The sequence below is a fragment of the Crotalus tigris genome, unplaced genomic scaffold (assembly GCF_016545835.1).
Source record: "Crotalus tigris isolate CLP2741 ecotype Arizona unplaced genomic scaffold, ASM1654583v1 scf7180000017644.4837335, whole genome shotgun sequence".
NCBI lineage: Eukaryota > Metazoa > Chordata > Lepidosauria > Squamata > Viperidae > Crotalus > Crotalus tigris.
Genome location: NW_024096536.1, coordinates 3,129,366 through 3,154,406, shown reverse-complemented (window position 1 = coordinate 3,154,406; position 25,041 = coordinate 3,129,366). Strand labels below are relative to the sequence as shown.

Below are 25,041 nucleotides of genomic sequence, written 5' to 3'. Positions count from 1 at the left end.
ACTCCCTTCTGGAAACTATAAAGTAAGTGTACGCTATTTTAAAAATGATCATTAAGTTTGAGCCACAAATAATTATGAAATAATATTGTACTTTCCTATTTTGGATAAAATGAAATTTATAAAACACATTTTATATAACATGCAATATAACATTACCAGAATGTTATAGGTTATAAGTTTATTATAAAATTTAGCATGCTTTTTTATTACTAATAACAGTATTATTGGTTGTGATCAAAAATACTGCAAGAAAAATCATTTCTGGAACCAGGTATATACATCAATCACAATGTAATTCAAACAATTCCCCAAACTTAATTTTACTAATATGTATCATGGCAATTTAGTTTTATCTTACTGAGCAGTAAAGATAATTCATTTTCTTTCTGAAATAATAATCTTAGATTACTGCAAATGCCCAATAAACTAAGTATATAACTGATGGCTATTACTAATGCTGTATTAATCTGTAAGGTTATAAATAGTTCTTGTTTCATTAATTCAATAATTAGTTACGTTCAAAGTCATAAATGTAAGCCATTAAATTGTGAATGCCCCTCCCCAATCAGAAAGCAGCAGAATGGTAGATAGATTCTGAATACTGAACACTAAAAAATTAAACTCATATTCACATGAAATTATGTAAGATTGCTTTGGATGACTTCTTGCCATTAATCTGTAGCAATATAATCTAAGAATTTAGAACAAAGTATCAAAAGAAATAAACATAGCTTAGTCCAGTCTTAGAAAACTATTGTATAGAAGTGACATTGAGGATGATTAAATGATCACATATTATATTAACAATTTGAGAGCAGCTGCTGATATTTATTTGGCTTTTCTATCTAGATTGTGTTGCTTTGGTAACCATACTTCTGCTTTTTCTACCTTTTGTGTTAGTGCAAATAGTTGTCAACTTACGGCCACTATTGAGACCAAACTTTCTGTTGCTGAGATAGTTAAGTGAGTTTTGTCCCATTTTACAATCTTTCTTGCCACAGTTGTTAAGTGAATCATTGCAGTTAAGTTAGTAACATGGTTGTTAAGTGAATCTTACTTCCCCATTGACTTTGTCAGAAAGTCACAAAAGGTGATCATGTGACCCCAGGACACTGCAACCGTCATAAATATGAGTCAGATGCCAAGTGCCTGAATTTTGATCACATGGCCATGGGGATGTTGCAGTGGGGTTGTGTGAAAAACAGTCATATGTCAATTTTTTTCAATGCTGTTTTAACTTCGAAAGGTCATTAAACAAACTGTTTTAATTCAAGGACAGTCCATATAAGAAGTTCCAAAAGATAGAAAAAACACAGGTAAGGTCAGATAAAGGCATACCTAAGGTATGACTATGAATCATATACTGTTCTTATATTTTATGAGGCTGCCCAGTGTTGCATCTGAGTGCATGAGGTGGGACGTTCCTGAATAAAAAATATATTTTGACTATAAATTCTTGAGGTGGTCGTATGGAAGCAACTTTTCACAGCTTTGTCCTCATTTGCATGAAAATCTAAAATATATGAAATGTCTATAGTTAAAATATAATGTATACATTCTATGATGTTTTTCTAATGAACAGAAAGGCAACTCACTACTATATTGTTCCAACATCTATCAAAATAGCTACAATATACAGATGAAATACAATTAATAGTTGTGCATGGATAAAAAAGGAGGAAATGATACATGGATTCTTCTCTTGCATGAAGAAGTAGACTTTCTGAAATAAAGGTCTGGAATACTCTTTTGAGCTGATATAGCAGTTTCTTAGAAATATCTTCTTAAATTCTGAAAGGTGCATAATTAGGAATATGGTGTTTTTAGAATTCCTGGCAATAACGTGTGGTGGCAATGTATAATAGAAAGCAGACTTATTAATCATCCAGTCTGGAAGATGCAATAATAGCTGTTTCTTAGTTTTTATCAACTAGGAATAAAACCTGCAAGTAAAATAAGGACTTCTGCCTTGGGCAGAGGGTTGGACTAAAAGACCACCAAGGTCCTTTCCAACCATATGATTCTATAAGCAGAAACCTACCTTATGTCCATTTCTCTCAATCCCACAAAATGTATTTTCTTCAATGTGTTCCTATTTCTACTGTCTTCTTTCTTTCCATCCACTCTCTTCTCACCTCTGCAATTTCATGACCATACCAATTATGCAACTTTGAGAAGCAGGTAGTCTCTGGAGATACAGGACTTTCCTGTGTGGCAGAGGCAGACCCAGCCAACAATGCTCCACCTACAGCACTGCCTGTCAGTTTTCGACGAGGAGGTAAAGGTGGAGGCTTCAGAAATCCTCCACTGAAATCAGAATATGCCATTTCTGCAAGAGTGCAACTATCGTTCCATGTGGAGTAACCATTCTCCAAGATGACAGGATGTTCTTGGATGGATATCATCATGGGATTTGATAAATGCCTTTTGCGGCCAGAAGACAATTTCTTTGGTGATTTATGGCTAGCAGCTAAACTCCTCTGAGCCTCTTCCAGCTGTTTCTCTAGTTCCTTAACTACTAGCCTCATATAATCAAAGCTGGCTCGTGAAAGTGCCTTCACCCAAGCCTCCATGGCAACTTGGCAGTCAGCAACCAACACATAAGATTTGCCACCACTGCTATCAAAGCGGATGGCAAAAGCAAATTCCTCAGCAGCTTCACATAGTTCCACGGTGCAGCCCTCTAACACAATGAGACCCAGGGGGTCACAGCAGTCCCGCTCTTCAAAGTAGAACAGCAAGTTGCCCTTGAGAATGAACCAGCAGCGCTGGTAAGAGGTGATGTGATGGTTGTGATGATGGCGTTCCATACGCTTGCACAGAAAGCCAGTATGATCGGCTGGAGAGTCACATGTGGCATAATGTACCACACTACGTTCATTGAGTTTCATTGTGGTAATCTTCCTTCCAGAATAGAATGAGAGGAAATGTACTGAATTATCACACAATGCATATTATTAATCCAGATAAAACTTAATATAACACTATATACACACATATACACTACTGGTATAAAATACTGATTATACGGGGATGGCAGTCACAACCATGCAGGCAAAGGCATGACTCTTTTTATGTGCAGGACTTCAATCATGTCATCATGCACACCACTTTTGACTTTTGACAGCTCCTTTCCAGTGAATGCTCCTGTCTGCTATTTAACCTTCCTTCCTAAAGATCTTATTGTGGATATTTTTTAAAGTAACAAACTCTATGGAGCTAGACCATATAAACACTAAAATTTATTTATTTATTTATGAGACTTATATACCGCTTTAAGTGCAAGCACTCTCTAAGCGGTGTACATCAGTAAGCAATGTATATATATATTTACGTTGCCCCCAACAATCTGGGTCCTCATTTTACCTACCTCAGAAGGATGGAAGGCTGAGTCAACCTTGAGCCGGTGAGATTTGAACCGCTGACCTGCTGAACACAGTCAGCTAAAGTGGCCTGCAGTACTGCACTCTAACTAACTAACTAAAATAATAAAAAGGGATTCTCTCATTGCTTCATTGTTTAATAAAATGAAAAATTCTTGTTGTTGATCTTTGTCATAACTACATTTATTTGCAACAAATTGCCACCTGCAGTGTAAATGACCATGGATTTTCCCTAAGAGTTTTGGATCCCCCAGATCCAAGAGTTGGAGTGTTTCCATCTTTGGTCCTGGATGGGTTGGCACTGCCACATTCAGACTAGGTATGTAATCTCAAGGTTTTCCTGGACTCAGATTCTGAAAATGTTACTGTGTCTATTCCTGGATTGTGAAGACTTTCTTATGGTCATTCATATCTTAATACCCTCATGACTGGACTCTGTAACACACTTTACATGGGGTGCTTTGAAGACCATCTGGAAGCTTAGTTAGTTGAGAATGCAGCAGCAGACATTGGGGCACAGCTTGTTGCACCTACGTAAAACTGCTATTTTATGAACTGCACAGGCTCTCAATAGGCTTCTCAGTAGGATTCAAGGTGCTGATTATCACAGGGGTCCCCCAACCCTGGTACTAGTCAGTGGCCTGTTGGGAACCGGGCCGCACAGCTGGAGGTGAGCAGCAGGCAAGTGACCTGTTTTCTAGGTCTGTGGAAAAAATGTCTTCCACGAAATCAGACCCTGGTGCCAAAAAGATTGGGGACCACTGGGTTATCACTTTTAAAATCCTACATAGCATAAGACTAAACATCTGCCTGACTCTTTGCTCCCATTGGGAAGACATATTCCAAGCACAACTTACTCCTCATACTTCTCTTTTAAACTTTACCATCTTGTAGAAAGCAGGGAAGCATGCCTTTTTGGTGGTTCCTCCTATGCTCTCCCTCTCATATGGCAGGCCTCAACTCTGCTCTTCTTAGGCTAAGTCTAAGACCTGCCTTTTCCCCTACATATTTGGATTCAGCAGCACTCCCTTTTGATTGCTTTTTATAACAATATTGGGCTTGATCACCATTTTATATCTAATATTTAACAGAACCCAGTTTGAAAAAAACTGGACTCACCTATTGCCCAAATCAGAATGGCCATAGAACACAATGCCCAAGGAGCAGCCAGGAGAGGGATGCCCATACCAGTCTAAAGTGGCCAGTAAGTGCCAGGCTGATCTCACTCCTGACTACACCACAAAGGAACAGTGGTGAAACGTGGGATTCTACCTAGCTGTGTCAGGAAAAAGTGGAAACACTAAAGGTAAGGATCCCCAAAGGCAGCCTGAGATATGAACAGGGAAACATATGAAGGCACCATTCTGAAGATACAGAGGAAGTTGTTGCAGTTATACAGTTATATATGACACAAGGTCCAAGTAGAAGTGCCACTGTATCGTAAGCAAAAGGCTGCAAGTTTAATTCCTGGCATCTCCAGGTAAAGACAGGAGGACGAACCCAACCCACGGCTCTAGAGCAGCCCTCTCCAACTTCGGCTGACTGTCCAGTTCCCTGAAGCCTGCTTTTCCCCAAGTACCTGGGGAAGACCAAATAGATGATTTCTTCAACGAAGTCATTAAGTGCACTTCCTCATCTCAGGCGGACCCGGAGCATGCAGAGACTAAAAGTTACCCTCGGAATTTCCTTTTTTCCTTTTCTCTCAGAAAGAAAACCCTTTTTGCAACCTTTTAATGTCACAGAGAAAAGGCAGGCTAGTTCAGGGACAGGCCTATCCTAACAAGCTGAAGCGACGCTTATCCATAATCGTACCTTGCTCACACCATTACCCAGAACGAGTTTAGCTTCGTCTTTTATCTACTCCCTGCTTTTCTTAAGCAGTCGCGTGTCCTCCTTCCTCTGCTGGACTCCCGTGTTACGGCGCCCTGGTCCTCGGGCAAAACCCGGAGCGCAGGATCATTAGAGCAGAAGGAAATCCTGCCACTACCCGGGGGGAGGTTTTTTTTTCGCAATCCAGATTTTCCAATAGCTTCCCGAGGGGAGGTTTTCCTCTTTTCAGCCCCCCCCTTCTCTTGGGGTCCTGAAAGCCAAGTAGGAAAGAAGCAGGCCGGATGTCAACGAGCAGAGGCTTCTCCATCGTTTTTCTGTCCTGCGCGATGGTATCTTTGTTCATTTAACATAAAAATTGGGTGGGTCATCTCCAAGTCAGCCGAAGTTTTCTCTTCCCTACCCGAAGAACGTTGCTTTTATTTGGGGAACCTAAATTTGAGACATAAGTGATATTTTGAAATTTATTTTACTATATGCACTGCTTCTTTTCCTCTAGAAACACATGGACATGGGTATAGTTCCTCCCTCTCCCATTTTGTTTTTCCGACAATACGGAGGAGATCGGTTGGGAGGCGATTTCAAATCACCTGCGAGATTGGTCACTGACTGGCATTTGAATTTAGTGTTCCCCAGTCCTCGTTCAACCTCCCCCTAATGTAACTCCTTGTCTACCACAACGTATCGCCTGAATGAGGCGAGGGGTAACTCCCCACTTAGTGACTACTCATGTCCTACCGTATTACGCGTGAAGAACCCCAGCGTTCTTTTAAATATGTTTTATTTTCGGCCACGAGAGGGCATCGCGAGGCCACGAGTACATCTGAACCAGACTGAAGTCAGAAAACAGGATCCGCAAGCAATTGCTAGGAGGCGGATTGCTTTATCTGGGCATCGTGAGTCGGTCGTACAGTACCGTATATTTGAAGAACTCTGTGAGTGTGGGCTGGCCCTGGAGAGCACATTAGAAATATGAATGAAGTCGACTTTCTGGGCCCGAGGATTATAGTTAATGAACAAAAGGTATTGCGTACCTATTCAGAAGGGAGAAGTACAATTGCTGCAGTGGGATTTGAAAAGGGAGATTTAAAAAAAGTGGACTAAAACTATCTTTTTTGTTTCTTCTCGGCTTCCTCTTCCAATCTGTGAAACGAATTCATTAGAAAAAGAGAAGGCAACTTGTGGCCCAAGAAAGTCTTCTGCACAAGATGAGACACTTCTAGCCCCCTGCCCCCCCCCCCATATTCCACAGAGAAGTTCCAATGCCTTAAAATAGGATTTGCAGGAACATTTCCATTGCAACATCTGATGGCAGATTAGTTTGTGGGTACAACATAAACTACATGATGTGTTCTGTCCAGCCTTAAGAAATTTTTTTTATTCTCCCACGGCCTGCCTACCACCTGCTTCTGCTCACTCAAACACATTCTGCAGTTGAACTACTGTATATTACTATCGCAGTGCACCAATCATGCATGGACACAAGCAAGACCCATTTAAACTGTCAACCACTTTATTTAAGCTGGAGCCTTTGCCACGGTTGACTTTGCCATGCTGGGGGGGGGAGCCAGCATTTCTGGAGTTGGAATATCAATTGGGATTGGTGGGAACAATTGGAGATCAAAGAGACAATTGGTGGCGGTAGGAAGACTGTACTTGCCTGAAACAGAAATCTCATGGTGCCTAGTAGTAAGTAGTAAGGCCAACCTAATTATACAGACATAGTTCATCTTTTCATTCTCACCTGTCATTGCTGATATTACTAGAAAGAGAAAGGAAGAGAGGATGGGTGAGTTTAAAACAGTGCAGTAAAGGGACAAAAGAGATCTGAAGAGTAGCTTCCATGGGTTCTGTAGTTAACCTGTCTCCGGTTCCATGCTGTTATTCCTCAGGCATAGGCATAAAAGCAGCCTGAAACCACTTTTACTGGTTTCCTTTCTAAGCCTTGGACCACTTCAGTTCATAAATCTGCCATACATATTCCAATTCGAATAATAAACAAAAGAGGCATCTCTGCTAAGGGACATAAAAGAGACGGCAATACTCTGATCCTTGGACGATTCAAAACGTCTCTTGGAGAAACTGTGCATGAACTTCATTACGTCCAGCACCGAGTGAAAAGGGCTGAGCTCAAACGACGCTCGCATACACGTGTCACAGGGAGAGTCTGCTTCCTCTTTTCCTCGGGACAAAAGCGAGGGTGGAGTTGACAGGACGCTGAGATCAGCACCTTATCGGCTCTACTATTGAGCAATCCAAGGGATCAGCTGATCGGTGGAAGTAAGCGAGCACGTGATTACCAGCCCTGTGCAGGAAAGCGATCGACTTGCAGGCTTTCGATTGTCGCTGGTGTAGTACTGGTTGCAGCTTAATGTCTGATAGTGTAAGTGTCCTGATGTGTCTTGAAGTTTGGATGGGTGATATACGTGAACGGTCGGGATGGGGAATAGTCTTTTTTTTCTTTTGTCTGATCAAAGATCGCAGTATATGAAAATGAATAGAAAAACGAATAATTGTTCCAGAGTACCTACTGATTACGATTACAGTTGTAGATTTGAATTAATTTAGGCCGTTTGTGCAATCAGTGAAATATGTTTTCATTAAATGAAAAATACCGAATTTGCACAATTATTTCACCATTGTCTTGATGCAGTCTGAAGGTTTCTTTGTAAATGCGGAAACTGGCTTGCAGCAGCCACGGGGAGGGGGGAGGCGGATGGATGCCTGGGATTCTAATGGACACAGCAATAGATTTGGCAACAGTTTTCAAGAAGTTTTCTATTGCCTTTCTTCATGATTTTTTTAACTTAGATCAGCTCACCTTACCATCCTATTCAGATACAAATAGGTCCCGCTGGGCCAGATGCTGCAATTCTGTTTCATCCCAAACAAGTACATTGTGCGTAATGAAACTTTTTGCCAAGTTGGAAACGGAACCAGGCATTGATCCTATGGCTGATTCTGTATCTGCACATCTCAGAAAATTAAATTATTCATATGAAGCTACTTACGCTAAGTACATAAGATTTATCTTAGAGAAAACTATGATTGAAAGTAGCTCTCCAGAGACCTTGCAAAAGATTTCCTCTGGTGTGCTGTCTGAGATTCATTCATAGCACACGTCAGATAGTGAACCTGGGAATTGCTATATGCTATTATCTTGCCACAAGCCAACTTTCCTTACTTGATGCCCTTCAAAGTGCGGGGCTGTATCATTTTGCGAACTCTACACCACACTTCATTTAGTGGATCTGTGGAATCAACATATTCTTTATGAAAGTGTAGTATAATAGATACTGGTTAGGAATGCTGTGTCTGTAATTTTGCTTCCATCACTGTGTGTGCTTCAGGATCCTGCTCTAACAGCAGCATGAGTTCCAGAATGCAACACTGGGAACTTGTGTGTGTGTGGTGTAAAACAGGGAAGGGTAAATGGAATCCAGAGTCAGTTTCTTTTTCAATTGTTGTCATATAAGTTTGCCTAATTCCTCCTGCAAACTGGGTGAGACAATCACAAATAAGAGTGATAAACAACATGTGGATTATAGGTAAGATCTCCAATAGAACATTGTGCTGACGGCAGCTAGTGGCATTATAGTATGAAATGGGATGGTACAGGTTGAAGCACCATTTCAGAAAGTAAATTTTAGACAGAGCTGGCATGGGGTGGTTGGTAGATGGATGTGAGCTTCTACCAGGTCTGTAATTTATTATTTTAAATGGTTGTTTTATTGTATTATCATCTTCAGAACAACCAAGCATCTTAAATAAGCAAAACATGTATATCACCAAGATAAACTTTTATGAATTACCATTAAGTTCTTGCTCTTTTTTCTTTCCTTTGAGTGAGTTTTGATTTTGGTAGCGGCCTGGACTAGTGCCTGCAATTTTTGTGGCAAGATTTTTGGAAATGTTTTGCAATTGCCTTTTTTCTAAGGCTGAGAGACAACGACTGACCGAAGGTCATCCAGTTGGTTTCGTGCCTAAGGTAGGATTAGAACTCACAGTCTCCTGGTTTCTAGCCTGGTGCCTTAAGTATTTTGTTTGCTGCCCAGAGTCCCTTTGGGTCAGTAACTATATAAATTTGTTTAACAAATAAATAAATTTTGGATATATCAACAGTGCTCTTAAAATCGGTGATTATCTACAAATAATATGCAAGAAAGAGTCAGTTTGGTATTGTGGTTAAGGCACCAGGCTAGAAACTAGGAGACTGGTTTCACGAAGCCAGCTGGATGACCTTGGGCCAGTCATTGTCTCTTAGCCTTAAAAAAAAAAGGCAATGGCAAAACATTTCCAAAAATCTTGCTACAAAAATTGCAGCACTAATCCAGGTAGTTACCAAAGTCAAAACTCACTCAAAAGAAAAAAGAGCAAAAGCTTAATGACCACTCATAAAATTTTATATTGGTGATATGCGTGTTTTGCTTGTTTAAGATACTTGGTTGTTCTGAAGATGATAACCATAGTTTCCAGGTTCAGGCAAAAAAGGTAACTGTCTAACTGAAGACTTCCAGGTTTCACTGCACATTGTTAAAACAAGAAAAACGGGTGCAGGCAGAGGTGAAAGCTTGTAAATATTTAACCTCATTAGATTTGGTGGAAAAGCCATTGAATGCAAACAGTTGAATGGAAACAATTGAATGGAAACAATTGAAAGTGATATTTCATTATGTCTCCTCCCCCCTCTGCCCACCTCTTTTGCAGTGGTCATTCCCCAATCCCTTGTCATGAAATGTATTGTCTTCCTCCTTCTACTCTATGCCTTCTCCCTGGCTTTGGAGAATGGACTTATGAGAACGCCCCCAATGGGGTGGCTTGCTTGGGAGCGCTTTCGTTGTAATGTTGATTGCAAGGAAGATCCCCATAATTGTATCAGGTAAGTGGGAGAACCTTGGAAATGGTACAAAATCCAATCTTTTTCTGGGTATGTTCCTGAGTTTCAGAATCCTGGGATTCAAGATGAGGGATGGCATCAAACCTAGAAAATCTGAAGCTCCAGGGTGGCATCTGCCTTCCCTAAAAGCCCTCATGTGTCTCTGAATATTGATGCCAAGTTGTAGTTTAATTTTCTGATTGAGCATAGTTCAGAAAAGAGTACTGAATCATTTTGCTATAAAAATATTAATGAAAATGAAAACATATGAGGAAATCATTAATTAATAGACCTTGTACCGCAATATACAAACATGTTGTTTGAACAGGAACCAGTAAAAGAGCCCAGCCTACAAGCTTTTGTTTATTCTCATAGTGACATTGGTTGAATGAGGCATATTTTAAGAAATAGAAGGATCCTGTCCATAAGGAAGGGCATTGATGAAAACATAATATTGTAGGGAGCTTTATTTTAATTTTACTTCCAGATTATTGCAGAAAAATAATAAGTATGAAAGAGTGATAGTGGGGACCTGACAGAGAAATGAACCTTTTTATCTATTGTGGAAAGTAAACTTGCATGACTGTGGCAGATTATGTCAGTGCAGTGTGAAGCCTGACATTGTCAGAGCAGTATTTTTTATGCCTGATTGTTCCCACTGGCTATTCCACATTGGTCACTTTGCTTGTCATTCTTGTTTCCTATGGCTGCTTTTCCATTTGTGGGACAGTGAGACTCTCTTTATGGAAATGGCGGACTGTCTGGCAATGGATGGTTGGAGGGAGCTAGGCTACGAGTACGTGAATATTGATGATTGCTGGATGGCAAAGAAGCGGAATATGACGGGACATCTGATTCCGGATCCAGAGAGGTTTCCCAGGGGGATCAAAGCCTTGGCAGACTATGTAAGTGAATATTTTTGATGTGAGAGTGAAATCAAATGATCTAGCTGTGATTTTTTAAAAAAGATTAATTGCTTAGCCAATAGTAAAGAAGTTCCAGAGGAACTTTGCGACTGCCCCAAAAGGTCAAGGCTTGCTTCTTAATTGCTGTAAAAAATGTAGGTTCCTTCTTCAGGTAGGACCAGCCAATTTGCAGCCATGGACCTGGACTTGTACAACAAGTTGGGCTGAGTGAAGCACCTTTGCTCAGTTATTCAATGAGAAACATCCAGAGGGCCATGTTGCTGGGCAAGAGATTCTGCATCTAAATCACCAAATTATTCTGTAAATTCAAACTCTATAGTTTCAGACGTAATCCTTGGCATTGGATATTTTTAAAAAGCTTATCAGTTTTCTATTGTGTCATCCAGCTTGGTACCCTCCAGATATTTTGACCTTCAGTATTCCTAACACATTTCCAGCATAGTGAATGGCTGTGCTGAATAAAGATGATAGTTAAAGCCAACATATCTGAAAAACATTAGATTGGAAAAGGAAGGCTTGGCCATTTGGTAAAAAAAAAAGCAACAATGAAACATACCTTTTAACTTTTTTTTCCCCTCTGACATCATCTTATGCCATGGTGGGCAGAAGCATAATTTGAACTGGCCATTCAGTCAGCAGAAATGTTTGTATTCACAGAAAATGGGGAAAATGCTACCACCTACTAAATATTGATGTTTCAGTATTTTATCTAGTTTGCTTTTGTATCTTTCCATTGGTGGAAACATAATTTTACGTACTACAAAGTAAGTGTTCATCCTCGGGGAGTTTGTTTGGGTAACTAGTTATTCTTAGTTTTAACACTCTACTCATTAGATATCTAGTCTTACAATAACCAATTTCAATTTAAGTCAACATTGTTGAGATATTCTGCAAATAAGGAAGAAGAGGAGAAGAAGGTGGATTAGCTTTTGAGGAAGTGATTAAAAATAGATGCTCACTAACACCAACAATAACAATGTTTGTACTGTTTCCTCCATCATGTAGATTCTTCATAGGCCTTCTTTCTTGATCTCACAAGTCATGACATATTTTGGCAGGTTCATTCACGGGGTCTGAAACTTGGCATTTATGGTGATCTAGGCACCCATACTTGTGCAGGTTACCCGGGTACTACATTAAATTGTATCGAACAAGATGCTCTAACGTTTGCACAATGGGGAGTGGATATGCTGAAACTAGATGGTTGCTACTCATCAGCAGATGAACAGGCCCAAGGTAAAGTTCAAGGCTTTATCATGCCTCCGTGTTGCTTCTTTTGTCAGTGCACCAAAAGTTGCTAAAATAATATATTTTAATTGGCTTTGTTTAAGATGTCAAATATAGATTTGGGATATTAATTATAATAAGCATCAACCAGCTAAAATAATTTGGTTTAAATAAATTCTGAATTTAACTCAAATGGATAATTATTTTTGTTTTCCAAAGGTTATCCTAGAATGTCCAAGGCTCTGAATGCAACAGGTCATCCCATTGCTTATTCCTGCAGCTGGCCAGCCTATCAAGGGGGACTCCCACCTTCAGTGAGTTGTATTGGAGGAAGGATGGGGCTCATCTTAAAGCTTCTGTCCATTGAACTTCAGAATTTTAAATGAAGGTTTTGCATCACATTTTAACAATTTAGTGTGACATGGATCCATAAATGTACTCATTTAATTTGCAAGAGACACATTCCTTTAATCTTGTATTGAGTTTTAGAATCAATCCACCTAGAACTCTTGGCACAATGTTTTACTTGGCTGAAACAGTATTTTTTTTATTAACAAGCTTACTACATGTAGTACTACATAATAGTATAGTGTTGTTGGATGTTACATATTTTGTTAATGACAGTGTTCTAATTATGAGTGATACAGTTATTCTGTTAACACATCCTTTGAGCAGTTCTATCCATTTCTCTTTGCTATGGTGACACAACTGTGTGGCTTTAGTTGGATAGCAAAATAATTATAGCTAATTGTTTAACTTAGTATTTCTTCTTTCCAATATATATTTTTGCCATATATTAAGTACACCCAGACTAGCCAAAATGATGTAAATTGATGATCATTTTCAAAAGATAAATCATGCCAAGCTGACTGTAATTATTGTTTCATGCATTTGTTTTGTTTTAGGTGAATTATACTCTTTTAGCAAATATATGTAACCTCTGGAGAAACTTTGATGACATACAAGACTCTTGGGAAAGTGTCCTCTCTATTGTGGAATGGTTCTCAACGAATCAGGATGTACTTCAGCCAGCGGCTGGCCCTGGCCATTGGAATGACCCTGACATGGTAATGTTGAGCTGAAGAGGATCATATGAAAGCTAAATGGATGAGAGAGTCTCTCTTTGGAATTCTAAAGCTAGAAAAAAGCTAATGAAGGTGACTGTTGGCAGGAATTTATATGTTCCATCATCTTGTTTTCAACTCTTGTATGTACCGTATATTCCGGCGTATAAGACGACTTTCTAAACACTTAAAATCTTCGCAAAAGTGGGGGGTCGTCTTATACGCCGGAAAAATATTACTCAGCAAGTTTTCTCTTCCCCCCCCCCTCTCTCTCACTCAAAAAGAGTCCTAGGGTTATTATTAAAACCAGCCGATCAACTAAAGATATCTCTGAGAGTACGATAGGCATTATCTGGCTGTTGTGACGGTAAGATTTCCTGGAGGTTTAATCCCCATTCTATAATGCTACATTGCAAACCGTCTCCTCTCTTCTTCCCTCCCTTTTGCATCCCAATTCCTTGCCCACCCCTCCAGAACTGCGGATTGGTAGTGGCCATCCCCTGATTAATTCATTCAAAGGAAGTAGAAAGGGATGGCCCATGTAATGGGGAAGGGGGGAAAAGAATTGTAGGGTGGTTTTTTTATATAATGAAAACAAACCTAAGCATCTGCGTCCATTCGAGGCACTTTTCAGTGCTTCTTCATGCAAGCTTTTCAGCGTTTACCTCTCACTGCCGGTGAGAGTAGCTTGGGGGAGGCGGAGCTTATGGGTCTGGAAGGGGAGGGGTGTCAGCTAAATTCCTCTCGGAGTTAAGAAGCAGGAATGGAGTGGGGACAGAAAACAGCTACACAATCCTTTTGCCCGAGCTTATGCAAGCAGTTTCTCCCCCCCCCTGCCTAAATAAACTTGCATGGTGCATTTGTGGTGTTATTTATGACAGATCCTGGCTGGTCAATCTGGCTCCCATCTATAAGTACTGTAGTGCACTGAGTTTTAATAACAAATTAAAAGGAAAGCATTTACTCCCCCCCCCATTACCTGAAAAGGGGGCAACTTATCACATTTATGGAAATGCAAGTTTTCGAAGGGCGAATGCCTTTCTTACTTAGCTTATTAACTGCTTCCTTTCCTTCTTCCCTAAACATTCTGGCTGTCTCCAATTTCATTCTGGGTAGTGTTGCTTTAAAAAACTGCTGAGAAGTCCTTTTGCAGGCAGGGCAATTTTCATCAAGGTGTGTGTGCGATTGACAAGGCAGAGCCTTTGAAAAACAGGCAGGCTTTCTGCTCACTCAGCTTGGAGAGGCTGTGGAGTATTCGCAGGGTGGAAGACTGAGAGGAGGAGATCCCTGTGTGCAGCCTGTTTGCTCCAAGCCAAAGCTTGCTACTGGGGGGAGGGCAATGGAAGGGACCCAGGGAGTCACACGCATGCCTACATGTGCACGCACACACCCTGAGCTACTCATTTGGACTTACAGGTGGCCAATGAGAACTCAGAAACTGTGCTCCCTTTCCCCCTCCCTCATGGAATTAGCTTGTCCATTTTTTCCCTAGGGCCTATACAGGAGTAGGCAACCTTGGCTCTTTTATGACTCATGGACTTCAACTCCCAGAATTCCTGAGCCAGCATAGCTGGCTCAGGAATTCTGGAAGTTGAAGTCCATGAGTCATAAAAGAGCCAAGGTTGCCTACCCCTGGCCTATAAGATGACAGGAAGGGTTGGGCAGGCAGGGAGAGCTGATCCACCCAATCCAAGCAGGCTTTGTATACAACAACCAGCTAAGGTTCATCGCTTGCTGTGATTGGCTGGTTGTTGTATACTGGGTACATACAGTACAGCACCAGTATCTGTACCAGTTCATACAGTACAGCACCAATACATACAGTACAGTATACAAATGTCCAATAGTCAAGACCCTATCATGGCTCCACCAGCAAGAAGAAGGAAATATGAAGCCAGTTTCAAACTTAAAGTTGTAAACTTTGCCATGGAACATAATAACTGCGCTGCTGCAAGACAATATGGAGTAACAGAAAAGATGGTTCGGGACTGGAAGGCAAATGAAAAAGCATTAAAGAGTATGCCAAGGGGTAAGTGTGCATTAAGAAGAGGCACCCCACATTGGCCAGAACTTGAAAAACATGTAGCAGACATGGTGAATGAGCATCGCCAAAACGGTTATGTAGTGACACGAAATAAAATACGTTTGTTTGCACTTCAGTGGGCCAAATCTAACCCAGATCACAGCAACAGATTTAAGGCCACTGCATCCTGGTGTACTAGATTCTTGGAAAGGCATAATATGGTACTGAGGCAAAAGACGAAAATTGCACAAAAATTACCTGCAGATCTTGATAGCAAAGTAATTAGTTTCCATCAATACATAATACAACAGCGCATTAAACATGGCTATGCATTAAGTAGTATTGGAAATATGGATGAAACTCCAATGAATTTTGATATGGTTGGAAATAAAACTGTCCATCAGAAAGGTGAAAAAACAATTTTAATTAAAACAACAGGACATGAGAAGTCCAGTTTTACAGTGGTACTAGCATGCACAGCTGATGGTGCCAAACTGAGACCAATGATTATTTTTAAAAGAAAAACAATGCCAAAACTCAAGTTCCCTGTTGGTTGTTTTGTACATGTGAATGAAAAAGGCTGGATGGATGAAGAAGGGGTAAAGCTATGGCTTGATAATGTATGGAGCAGGCGACCAGGTGGACTTATTCAAAAACGTAGTCTACTGGTGTGGGATATGTTCAGGGCTCATTTAACTCCCAGCACCAAGCAAAAGCTTGCAAGACTAAACACAGATGTGGCAGTTATTCCTGCAGGATTAACATCGTTAGTACAGCCACTGGATGTATGCCTAAACAAGCCATTTAAAGATCGCATTCGAGAACAGTGGAATGAATGGATGGTTAGTGGCGAAAAGTCATTCACAAAAGGAGGAAACATGCGTGCTCCACAATTGGATGTTTTGTGCAAGTTTGTCATAAAAGCCTGGAATGATATTGATGCAGAAACAATAATCAAGTCTTTCAAGAAGTGTGGCATATCAAATTCATTAGATGGTATGGAGGACGACTACTTGTGGCAAGATGAAGAGGAAGCCGAAGCTGAGACCACACCATCTGATACGGAATTCGATCCATACGATGACTGCCTTGCAAATGTATCACAAGATGTCATTGATATTTTTATGATATCAGATGATGAACAGGATGATTTTAAAGGCTTTTAAAGGGAAAGTATTATGCCAGCAAAACCTATAAAAATAGCTTGCAGTTATGATGGGCGTTGCTGACTCGCCAGGGACTTGCCCGGCACTTGCTCTCTCTATTGTTTGTTATCTTCCTCCTATCATCATCAGTTCCAGTTTGGTTGACAGCTTAGAAAACAAATAGCATGGCAGCTCCCATGGGTTTATTGTCTTATCCTTCCTTTCAGCTTTAGAGTGAATTAGGAAAAGTTTAATCACTTGCACTGTTTTATGTTTACATGTTTGATGACAAACAGCCTTATGTTTATAAGTGACAGTTTTCCTGCTAAGTACCTTTATGCCATAAGCATTTGAATTAAAATTACCATATTGAAATCAAATCTGATGTTTTTTAATTTTTATTTGGTGTGCGTTGAAAGAGGGGTAGTCTTATACGGCGAGTATAGCCCAAACTCTATATTTTAACTGGAAAAGTTGGGGGTCGTCTTATACGCCCAGTCGTCTTATACGCCGGAATATACGGTAATTTAAGTAGACAAGCCATTTGTGTTACATTCTTACATTTGCTGCACATATCCATTACTTTAATCTCAGTGAGTATAACCTACACTAGAAATATCACAGAAAACCTGAATTCCATTAAAATAATTTGTACAAATAGGCATATATTGCTAATTTTTGCAAAAACATGTTACATTGAAAGGATAAGCAGTTATATATTATACTGATTCAATTATCCTGCAGTTCTTTGAAAATATAGCTTGTTTTGCTTACGTATGGTTTTTTTAGTTTTTAAAGTTTAACTCATTATCTTCTTCTACCCCTTCTAAATTCTTCATTAATTTAATAATTTTTGCATCTAATTTTTATATTAGAAAACTGACATTCCTAGGATGCAGGACTTAATAGTTATGTCTATGTTTGCCTAGTGGGATATTGGAATTCAGCATTGATATTATTTCCTAAACTTTTTTCTAGAAAAAAATTGGGGAAGGTTATTCCAATCATAGGCATTGAGTAAACCTACCTAGTTATTAATTTAGCATATGGGTAAATAAATTAATAAAAATTAATAATCATAAATAAAAGCTACCTTTATTGAACAAGAGTTCTCTTGGAATCAGTCCATACGCAGCTCTTGTTTTCTTTTGCTTTCATTCTTGACTTTATTACTCACCTCTGGGTTAACCTCTCCTTTATCCTACAGCTAATCATTGGAAACTTTGGGCTGAGCCTTGAAGAGTCCAAGTCCCAGATGGCCTTATGGACAATTATGGCTGCTCCTCTTTTCATGTCCACAGACCTCCGTGTTGTTTCTGAAAGTGCCAAGGAAATTCTACAAAACAAATTGATGATCACAATTAACCAAGATCCCCTGGGAATTCAAGGTCGTAGAATCCTTCAGGTAATGAAAGCCAAGCATCTGGAGCAGTGTTTCTCAACCTTGACAATTTTAAGGCATGTGGACTTCAACTCCCAGAATTCCACAGCCAGCATTGCTGGCTGTGGAATTCTGGGAGTTGAAGTCCACATGCCTTAAAATTGTCAAGGTTGAGAAACACTGAATTCTGGAGAATCTTATTTGAATCCCTGGAAATCCAGAGGGTATATTCCTGCCTTTTGACCCTGTTATGTGGGAAGATCATTAGTTAAGGATATTTATTACATTCATAACGATCCTCTCTTCTAAGGAGCTTAGGAGACAATATATTAGTTTTCAGCAATCTGGCATACTCCAGATCCATTGACACTGTTGTTTTCATAATTTATCTGGAAGGAAGAAGGGTAGAGAAGCCTGTGTATATAGTGTTCTCCCATGCTGTTTTTGGCTCAAATTACAGCACCAAGAGTTGGGTTAAACTAGTATGAGTTTTATACCTCATAACAATTTCAGTTGAAGAATTGTTCTTTTCCTTATGATAACATAACCATTTTCAATTTATGTCCTGGGAAAGATTTCCTTTAGAAGAACATGTTGCTTAATCTGATTTTGTAGGCGAAATCTCAAATTGAAGTATTTCTGCGGCCTCTTTCCCACTCAGCCAGTGCTCTGGTTTTCTTTAATCGGAGGACAGACATGCCATATCACTACACAACTTCCCTTGCACAGCTCAATTTTACAGAGAATGCTGTCTATGAAGTAAGTAAAGAAACACCCATACGTGGTCTTCCTTTCCATTGCTGAAAACATTTTAGGGGAATGGGATGACAAGCTGAAATTCTCATGTACTACACAGTAATGCTTACTTATATTTGCCCCGTGTTATTGAATTTAATATGGCCATATCTGGCTTTTAGAAAATTATTTAATAATCAGGAAATTTCCTGGGGTGATAAAACAGTCCAAAACAAAATAACTCATAAACCCAAAACTCTGTCCCCTCTGCCAACACTACCATTCATTTGTGACAAACGAGTAACAGGATTATTTACTATTTAAGAATTCAAGTTGTACGGCAATTAAGCTTTAATATTTTTTATTGGGATAAACATTGCTATGGAATAGCTATTAGAATATATGAGTAGTTCCATAGTATATGCACATATGATCATTTATCCATTTATCTTTTTTTTGTTGTTGTTGTTAGGCGCAGGATGTGTACACCAGTGAAATAATCAGCGATCTGAAGATTGCTACCAACTTCACAGTGGTGATTAATCCCTCTGGAGTAGTTATGTGGTATCTGTACCCAGCAATGTACCTGGGGCAGCCTTCCAACTTCATAAAGCAGCAGGTGAAAGCAAATAAATTCAGTCCCTTTAATCTGTGATAGCCAGCAGTTGAATAACATTTTGGAAAGCTGCTAAGGATTCACCACTCCCTATTGGTACACTTGTGGTACTTCAACAGAGAGAAAAAAAAGATTGTGTAGGTTGGCAGTTTTATACAAGTAACATACAAATTGAGATCTACCTGTACACACAATGGAGATGCTATTATAGTAGTTCACTAGTATGCAGTCCAATATTTCTAAGTACAGTAGACATAAATAAGTAGACATGTATTCTTATTTATATAGATTAGACTGCTAATGATGGTCACATGCTTTGAGATAATCAACTAGAAGCTTGTTGCCTATATATAAGCATAAGCATGGAAAAAATTATATTTTGTACAACGAATTTCCTATAGATCACTGAATTGTAAATTTCCTGGATTCCAAACCTGAACTGGAATTGTCCTTTAATGCACAGAATTTCTATTGCACTATAGGTGTTTGTAATGGTATCAGCTATTTCAATAATTGAAATAATTGCAAAAGTTCTTTTTGTTAAGGGTTCTAGCATTTCTTTTATTGTCGCTTATCTGACTTGCTTAATTTTCCAGGATTTTAAAAATTTTTATTATTTTGTTGTAAAGAACTCTTTAGGGACTATTTTTTTCATCATATGTTCAGATGTTTATATTTTTAAATAAGTTTTTGAATAAAGATTATTGTTTCAGAAATGATTTGATTAAAAAGCCATATAAAATGAATAAATTTTCAAAGTGTTTGCTAATTCTGTAATTTATTTTTCCTAGTACATTTTTCCTAGTCACATACTTTTGATGTAACTGAATCCCAGAATTCCCAGAATTGCCAGCCAGCATATAGTCTATCACATCTGGAGATTACCAAAATAAGTTTCCTCAGTTTTATCCACCCCACTATTCAATAAGCTAATTTTAGTACTATGACAGTCTGTTTTTCTGTCTGTCTATCTATCTATCCTATATTATTTATCTTATCTATCTATCTATCTATCTATCTATCTATCTATCTATCTATCTATCTATCTATCATCTATCTTCTATCATCTATCATCTGTATCTATATATTTATCTGGATTAAAAGGCAACATTGAGGCACTGATCATAGCAGCATAAGTACAGGCAATAAGGACTAGATCTATAGAAGTAGTGGTCTAGACATGATCCAAGATGCAGACTATGCAGAGAGGTCTGAGACAGAGTCTAACACATAATAACAGGGTGTAAGAAGCTGGCAACAACAGCATATACTGAATGACATAACCAAATATCATTCTGTACAGGAACACGTGCATAGTATATAGATTAGATCCAAGTCTCAATGGGAGATCCTACAGGAGAATAAGAGAGCTAAGATCCTATAGGATAGCAGTGCCCAACCTTCCTGGCACCAGGGACTGGTTTTGTGGAAGACAATTCTTCTATGGACCAGGGGAGAACTTTGCATGCAACCTAGATTCCATGCATGGGCAGATAAAGCTTTGCTCACTCACCTGCCACTTATGTGGCCCGGTTCCTACCAGCCATGGACTGGTACTGGTTTACAACTCAGGGGTTGGGGATTCCTGCTGTAGGCTTCCAGATCAAGATGGACAGGTATTAGCCAATCAAGCAGCCATTATGGTAGTAGACATAATCAGAAGATAGCAATGGTGATAGATGTAGCAGTGCCAAGTGATAGCAATAGGAAGGAGTAAGAAAAGCTGGGTAAGTACCAGGGCTTGAAAGAGGAATTAGAAAGGATGTGGAAAGTGAAGGCCAAATGGTTCAGTCATGATAGGAGCACTCAAGGCTTAACTCATAAGTTGGGAAAGTGGCTCCAACAGAACCCGGGAACAACAGATGAGTACATTGTTAGGAACAGCTAAGAACTCTCAAACACCCAGGTTTGGGAGGAAGTGAAATTGAGGAAGACACATACCCATACCACCACCACCCCAACTCCCAACAAGATTGTGGTATATGCCAAGGTGATGCATAATCTCTTGTTATTCTGCATAGGCTTGAACTTCCTCAGCCAACTAATTACAAGGACATAAATGGATACAAGTTCAAGAATCGAACTATCACCAGTCATCTCTTCTACATGGATGACATCAAGTTGTATGCTAAGGGTGAATGAGACATTGACTCACTAATTCCCCTGACAAAGATCTACAATGAGGCCTTTGGATGTTGTTCAGATGAGAATTGTGACTGCATGGTACTCAGAAGAGGGAAAATAGTTTTAACTGTTGGCGGTGGAATTCCCAGCAGGCCACATAACAGACGTACAGGCCAGTTCAGGTACCTTGGTATCCCATTCACGAGAACCATGATGAGGCAAGGAAGTACCACCAAGGATAAGACAGATTCTGAACAGCCAGATCAATAGAAAGAACAAGATCCATCAAAATGTATGCTCTGCTAGTCATCAGATACCCTTCCAGTGTAGTGAGCTGGCCAAAGGACATGGAAGCTGCTGGTAAACACCTGAAAGCTCCTCACAATGTACAGATTTTCACCCCAAGCCCAACATGCAGAAATTGTACACTAGCCAGAAAGAGGGTGGGCAGGGTCTGGTGAGTGTCAAAGCCACTGTCCTGGATGAAACTCAGAGCATCCACAAATACACAGTTAAGGTGGCATTCAAAGATGAACTACTGAGAGAATGCCTAAGGCAGCAGTAGACATGGAAAGATCAAGCAGGAGTGCCATGGCAAGACAAGACCTTGCATGGAAAGTACCATCAACAGATTATTTGAGGTGGCAGTTTAATATTGTACATTAATCTCGGCAAGAAATTAAGTCTTGCTAATGTCTAAGTCACCGCATCTATTTAGTTTGATCTCTATAAACATTAATGGGACTTGAAAAGTTTATTTTTGCAGCTTGTAAAACTCAACATATTGCTGACAGCAAAATAGTGCAAACATAATTGTACATTTTTTTTATCTTGTATGCTTTATTTTTTTTGTACTCTATATTGTAACTCTACTATGTAAGTTTCATTTCTTCTTCTTCTTGTGCCATATCCGTTATTGGATGTTGGTGATCATGTTGGTGATCCTGTTTTTATCAGCAGCCACACAAAAAAGTGCTGCTGAGTTTTGTCCAAACCAGTCCCTTAGATTTTGAAGCCATGATGTTCTTCTTCTGCCTGGACCTTGTTTGCCTTCCATCTTTCCTTGGAGGATTAAATGGAGTATGCTGTATTTTTCTGGGTGTCGCATCACATTCATTTAAGAGGTTTTATTTAATCTGGGTCACTAACATGTAATACAGAATGTGATTTGAATGTATGTATACAAAGTTTGAAGCAGGCAAGAGCAAACTACTTTTGAATTGTTTCCAAATAAATTAGTCATAAAGCCGTCCAGAGGTCAAGGTTGAGGAAGATCTTACCAGGCACAAAATTCAAATCTTGTTAAGTGTGTAGTGGGGTGCTCCAGGGCTCTGTTCTGGGCCAGTGCTCTTCAACATCTTCATCAATGATTTAGACGAGGGGATAGATGGGGAAATCATCAAATATGCAGACGACACCAAGCTGGCAGGAATAGCCAACACTCCAGAAGACAGGCTTAGGATACAGGAGGATCTGGACAGACTTGAACACTGGGCGCTATCTAACAAAATGAAATTCAATGGTGAAAAAAGGTTCTACATTTAGGCAAGAAAAACCAAATGTACAGGTATAGTATAGGGGGTACCTTGCTCAATAGTAGTAACTGTGAGAGGGATCTCGGAGTCCTAGTGGACAATCACCTAAATATGAGCCAGCAGTGTGCTGCAGCTGCCAAAAAGGCCAACACAGTGCTGGGCTGCCTTAACAGAGGGATAGAATCAAGATCACATGAAGTATTAATACCACTTTACAATGCCTTGGTCAGGCCAAACTTGAAATACTGCATCCAGTTTTGGTCACCACGATGTAAAAAAGATGTAGAGCAGTGGTTCTCAACCTTTTTAATGCCGTGACCCCCAACCAGTCGTAAGTCGAGGACTACCCAACCGGTCGTAAGTCGAGGACTACCCAACCGGTCGTAAGTCAAGGACTTTCCCTGCCCGGGAGCGCCGCGCATGCGTGGTGCTGCCCCTTGCGCCAGCCGAGGCGTAGCTGGCAAGCGGCAGAGATGGCGCAGGCCAACCACCAGCTGGGCCACCAGCTGGCCCAGCCCAAGGGAGGTAAGGCACCCGCCGGGCCCCACACGCGCCAGCAATTCTCCCTGCGCCCGCCGGCCTCCCACCTCCCGCCCCTGGCCCTCTTTTACTTACAGTAGTTGCTCAGCAGGGAGGGGTAGAAACTTCCAGACAGCTCGCCTTCGCTGCAGACAACTTGCAGCACCGTTTGCAGAATGGGACTTTTGACGGGCTCAGCAGGGCAGAGACAGCCTGGACAATTCCTATTGGCTTTTGAAAGCCAATAGAATTAGACTCTATTCAAGAGGTCTATTCATTGGCTTTCAAAAGCCAATAGAAAAGGGAGTAGCACAGCTAAGGAAAAGGGGGAAAAAAATGGCGGACTGCGTTGTTTGGCGACCCCCGTGAAATGGTCGTTCAACCCCAAATGGGGTCCTGACCCACAGGTTGAGAACCACTGATGTAGAGACCCTAGAAAGAGTACAGAGAAGAGTAACAAAGATGATTAGGGGACTGGAGGCTAAAGCATATAAGGAAAGGCTACTGGAATTGGGTATGTCTAGTTTAATGAAGAGAAGGACGAGGGGGGACATGATGGCAGTATTCCAATATCTCAGGGGCTGCCACAAAGAAGAGGGAGCCAAGCTATTTTCCAAAGAGCCTGAAGGTCAGACAGGAAGCAACAGATGGAAACTAATCAAGGAGAGAAGCAACCTAGAACTAAGGAGAAACTTCCTGACAGTTAGAACAATTAATCAGTGGAACAACCTGCCTCCAGAAGTGGTGAATGCTCCAACACTATAAGTTTTTAAGAAGAGACTGGACAGCCATTTGTCTGAAATGGTATAGGTTTCCTGCCTGAGCAGGGTGTTGGATTAGATGGCCTCCAAGGTCCCTTCCAACTTTATATTATTATTATTATTATTATTATGGATCATCGCACAGTCAGCCAGATGTTCAGACTGGATTTGGCATTTTGTCTACCTATCGAGTCCTTACCCAGGACCTGGGATAGGCAGATGTGGATGTTTGATGGTGTTACAGATATCGTCGCAGGATGGAAGCAGTTCCTAATAAGGCTGCCTTTTGCAATTGACTAATAGCGAATTTGTCAATGCCAATGGTGTTCAAGTGGTGCTCCAGTTGTTTTGGGATTGCACCCAAGGAGCCTATGACTATTGGTACTACCCTTGCTTGCTTTTGCCACAGTCTTTCTATTTCTATTTGTAGGTCTTTGTATTTTGTTATCTTCTCCAGTTCTTTCTCGTCTATTCTCGTCTCCAGTTCTGCCACGTCCACTATCCAGACTTTTTTGTCTTTCTTATCGACAATTGTTAAGTCTGGGGTATTATGTTGCAGGTGCTTGTTTGTTTGAATTCTGAAGTCCCAGAGCAGTTTAATTTTATCATTTTCTATGACTTTCTCTATTTTATGATCCCATCAGTTTTTGTTTACAGGCAAATGATATTTTTTGCAGATCTTCCAATGCACCATTGTTGCTACTTTGTCATGCCGCTGCTTGTAGTCAGTCTGTGCAATCTTCTTGCAACAGTTTACCAAGTGGTCCACTGTTTCTTTATGATGATGATGATGCTAGTTTTCCATACCATTCTTTAAAGAAAGGAACTATATCTCCTCCCAGCCCACACCAACTGATCCTTGCACAAAATGATAAGTTATCAACATACCAATACAGACA

At 40.2% G+C, this 25,041-nt stretch overlaps 2 protein-coding genes across 3 annotated transcripts; one reads left to right on the top strand and one right to left on the bottom strand.

Annotated features, from left to right (window-relative positions):
• Positions 1-1,139: 1,139 nt before the first annotated feature.
• Positions 1,140-6,051, bottom strand: PHETA2 (PH domain containing endocytic trafficking adaptor 2). 2 transcript variants are annotated; one of them, XM_039335605.1, is made up of 3 exons: positions 5,949-6,051; positions 5,196-5,642; positions 1,140-2,904 (listed from the first exon to the last, which is right to left on the bottom strand). In XM_039335605.1, exon 3 carries the CDS (start codon positions 2,889-2,891, stop codon positions 2,082-2,084), a length of 810 nt encoding a protein of 269 aa, XP_039191539.1. In that variant the 5' UTR covers positions 2,892-2,904; positions 5,196-5,642; positions 5,949-6,051; the 3' UTR covers positions 1,140-2,081. The 2 variants fall into 2 exon arrangements, with proteins under 2 accessions (XP_039191539.1, XP_039191540.1); XM_039335606.1 differs by having other exon boundaries at positions 1,140-2,900.
• A 1,400-nt stretch (positions 6,052-7,451) lies between these two features.
• On the top strand, positions 7,452-19,980 carry NAGA (alpha-N-acetylgalactosaminidase). Its single transcript, XM_039335604.1, has 9 exons — positions 7,452-7,593; positions 9,918-10,089; positions 10,817-10,991; positions 12,071-12,248; positions 12,459-12,553; positions 13,145-13,306; positions 17,679-17,876; positions 18,468-18,611; positions 19,060-19,980. Exons 2-9 carry the CDS (start codon positions 9,941-9,943, stop codon positions 19,240-19,242), a joined length of 1,284 nt encoding a protein of 427 aa, XP_039191538.1. The 5' UTR covers positions 7,452-7,593; positions 9,918-9,940; the 3' UTR covers positions 19,243-19,980.
• The last annotated feature ends 5,061 nt before the right edge of the window (positions 19,981-25,041 follow it).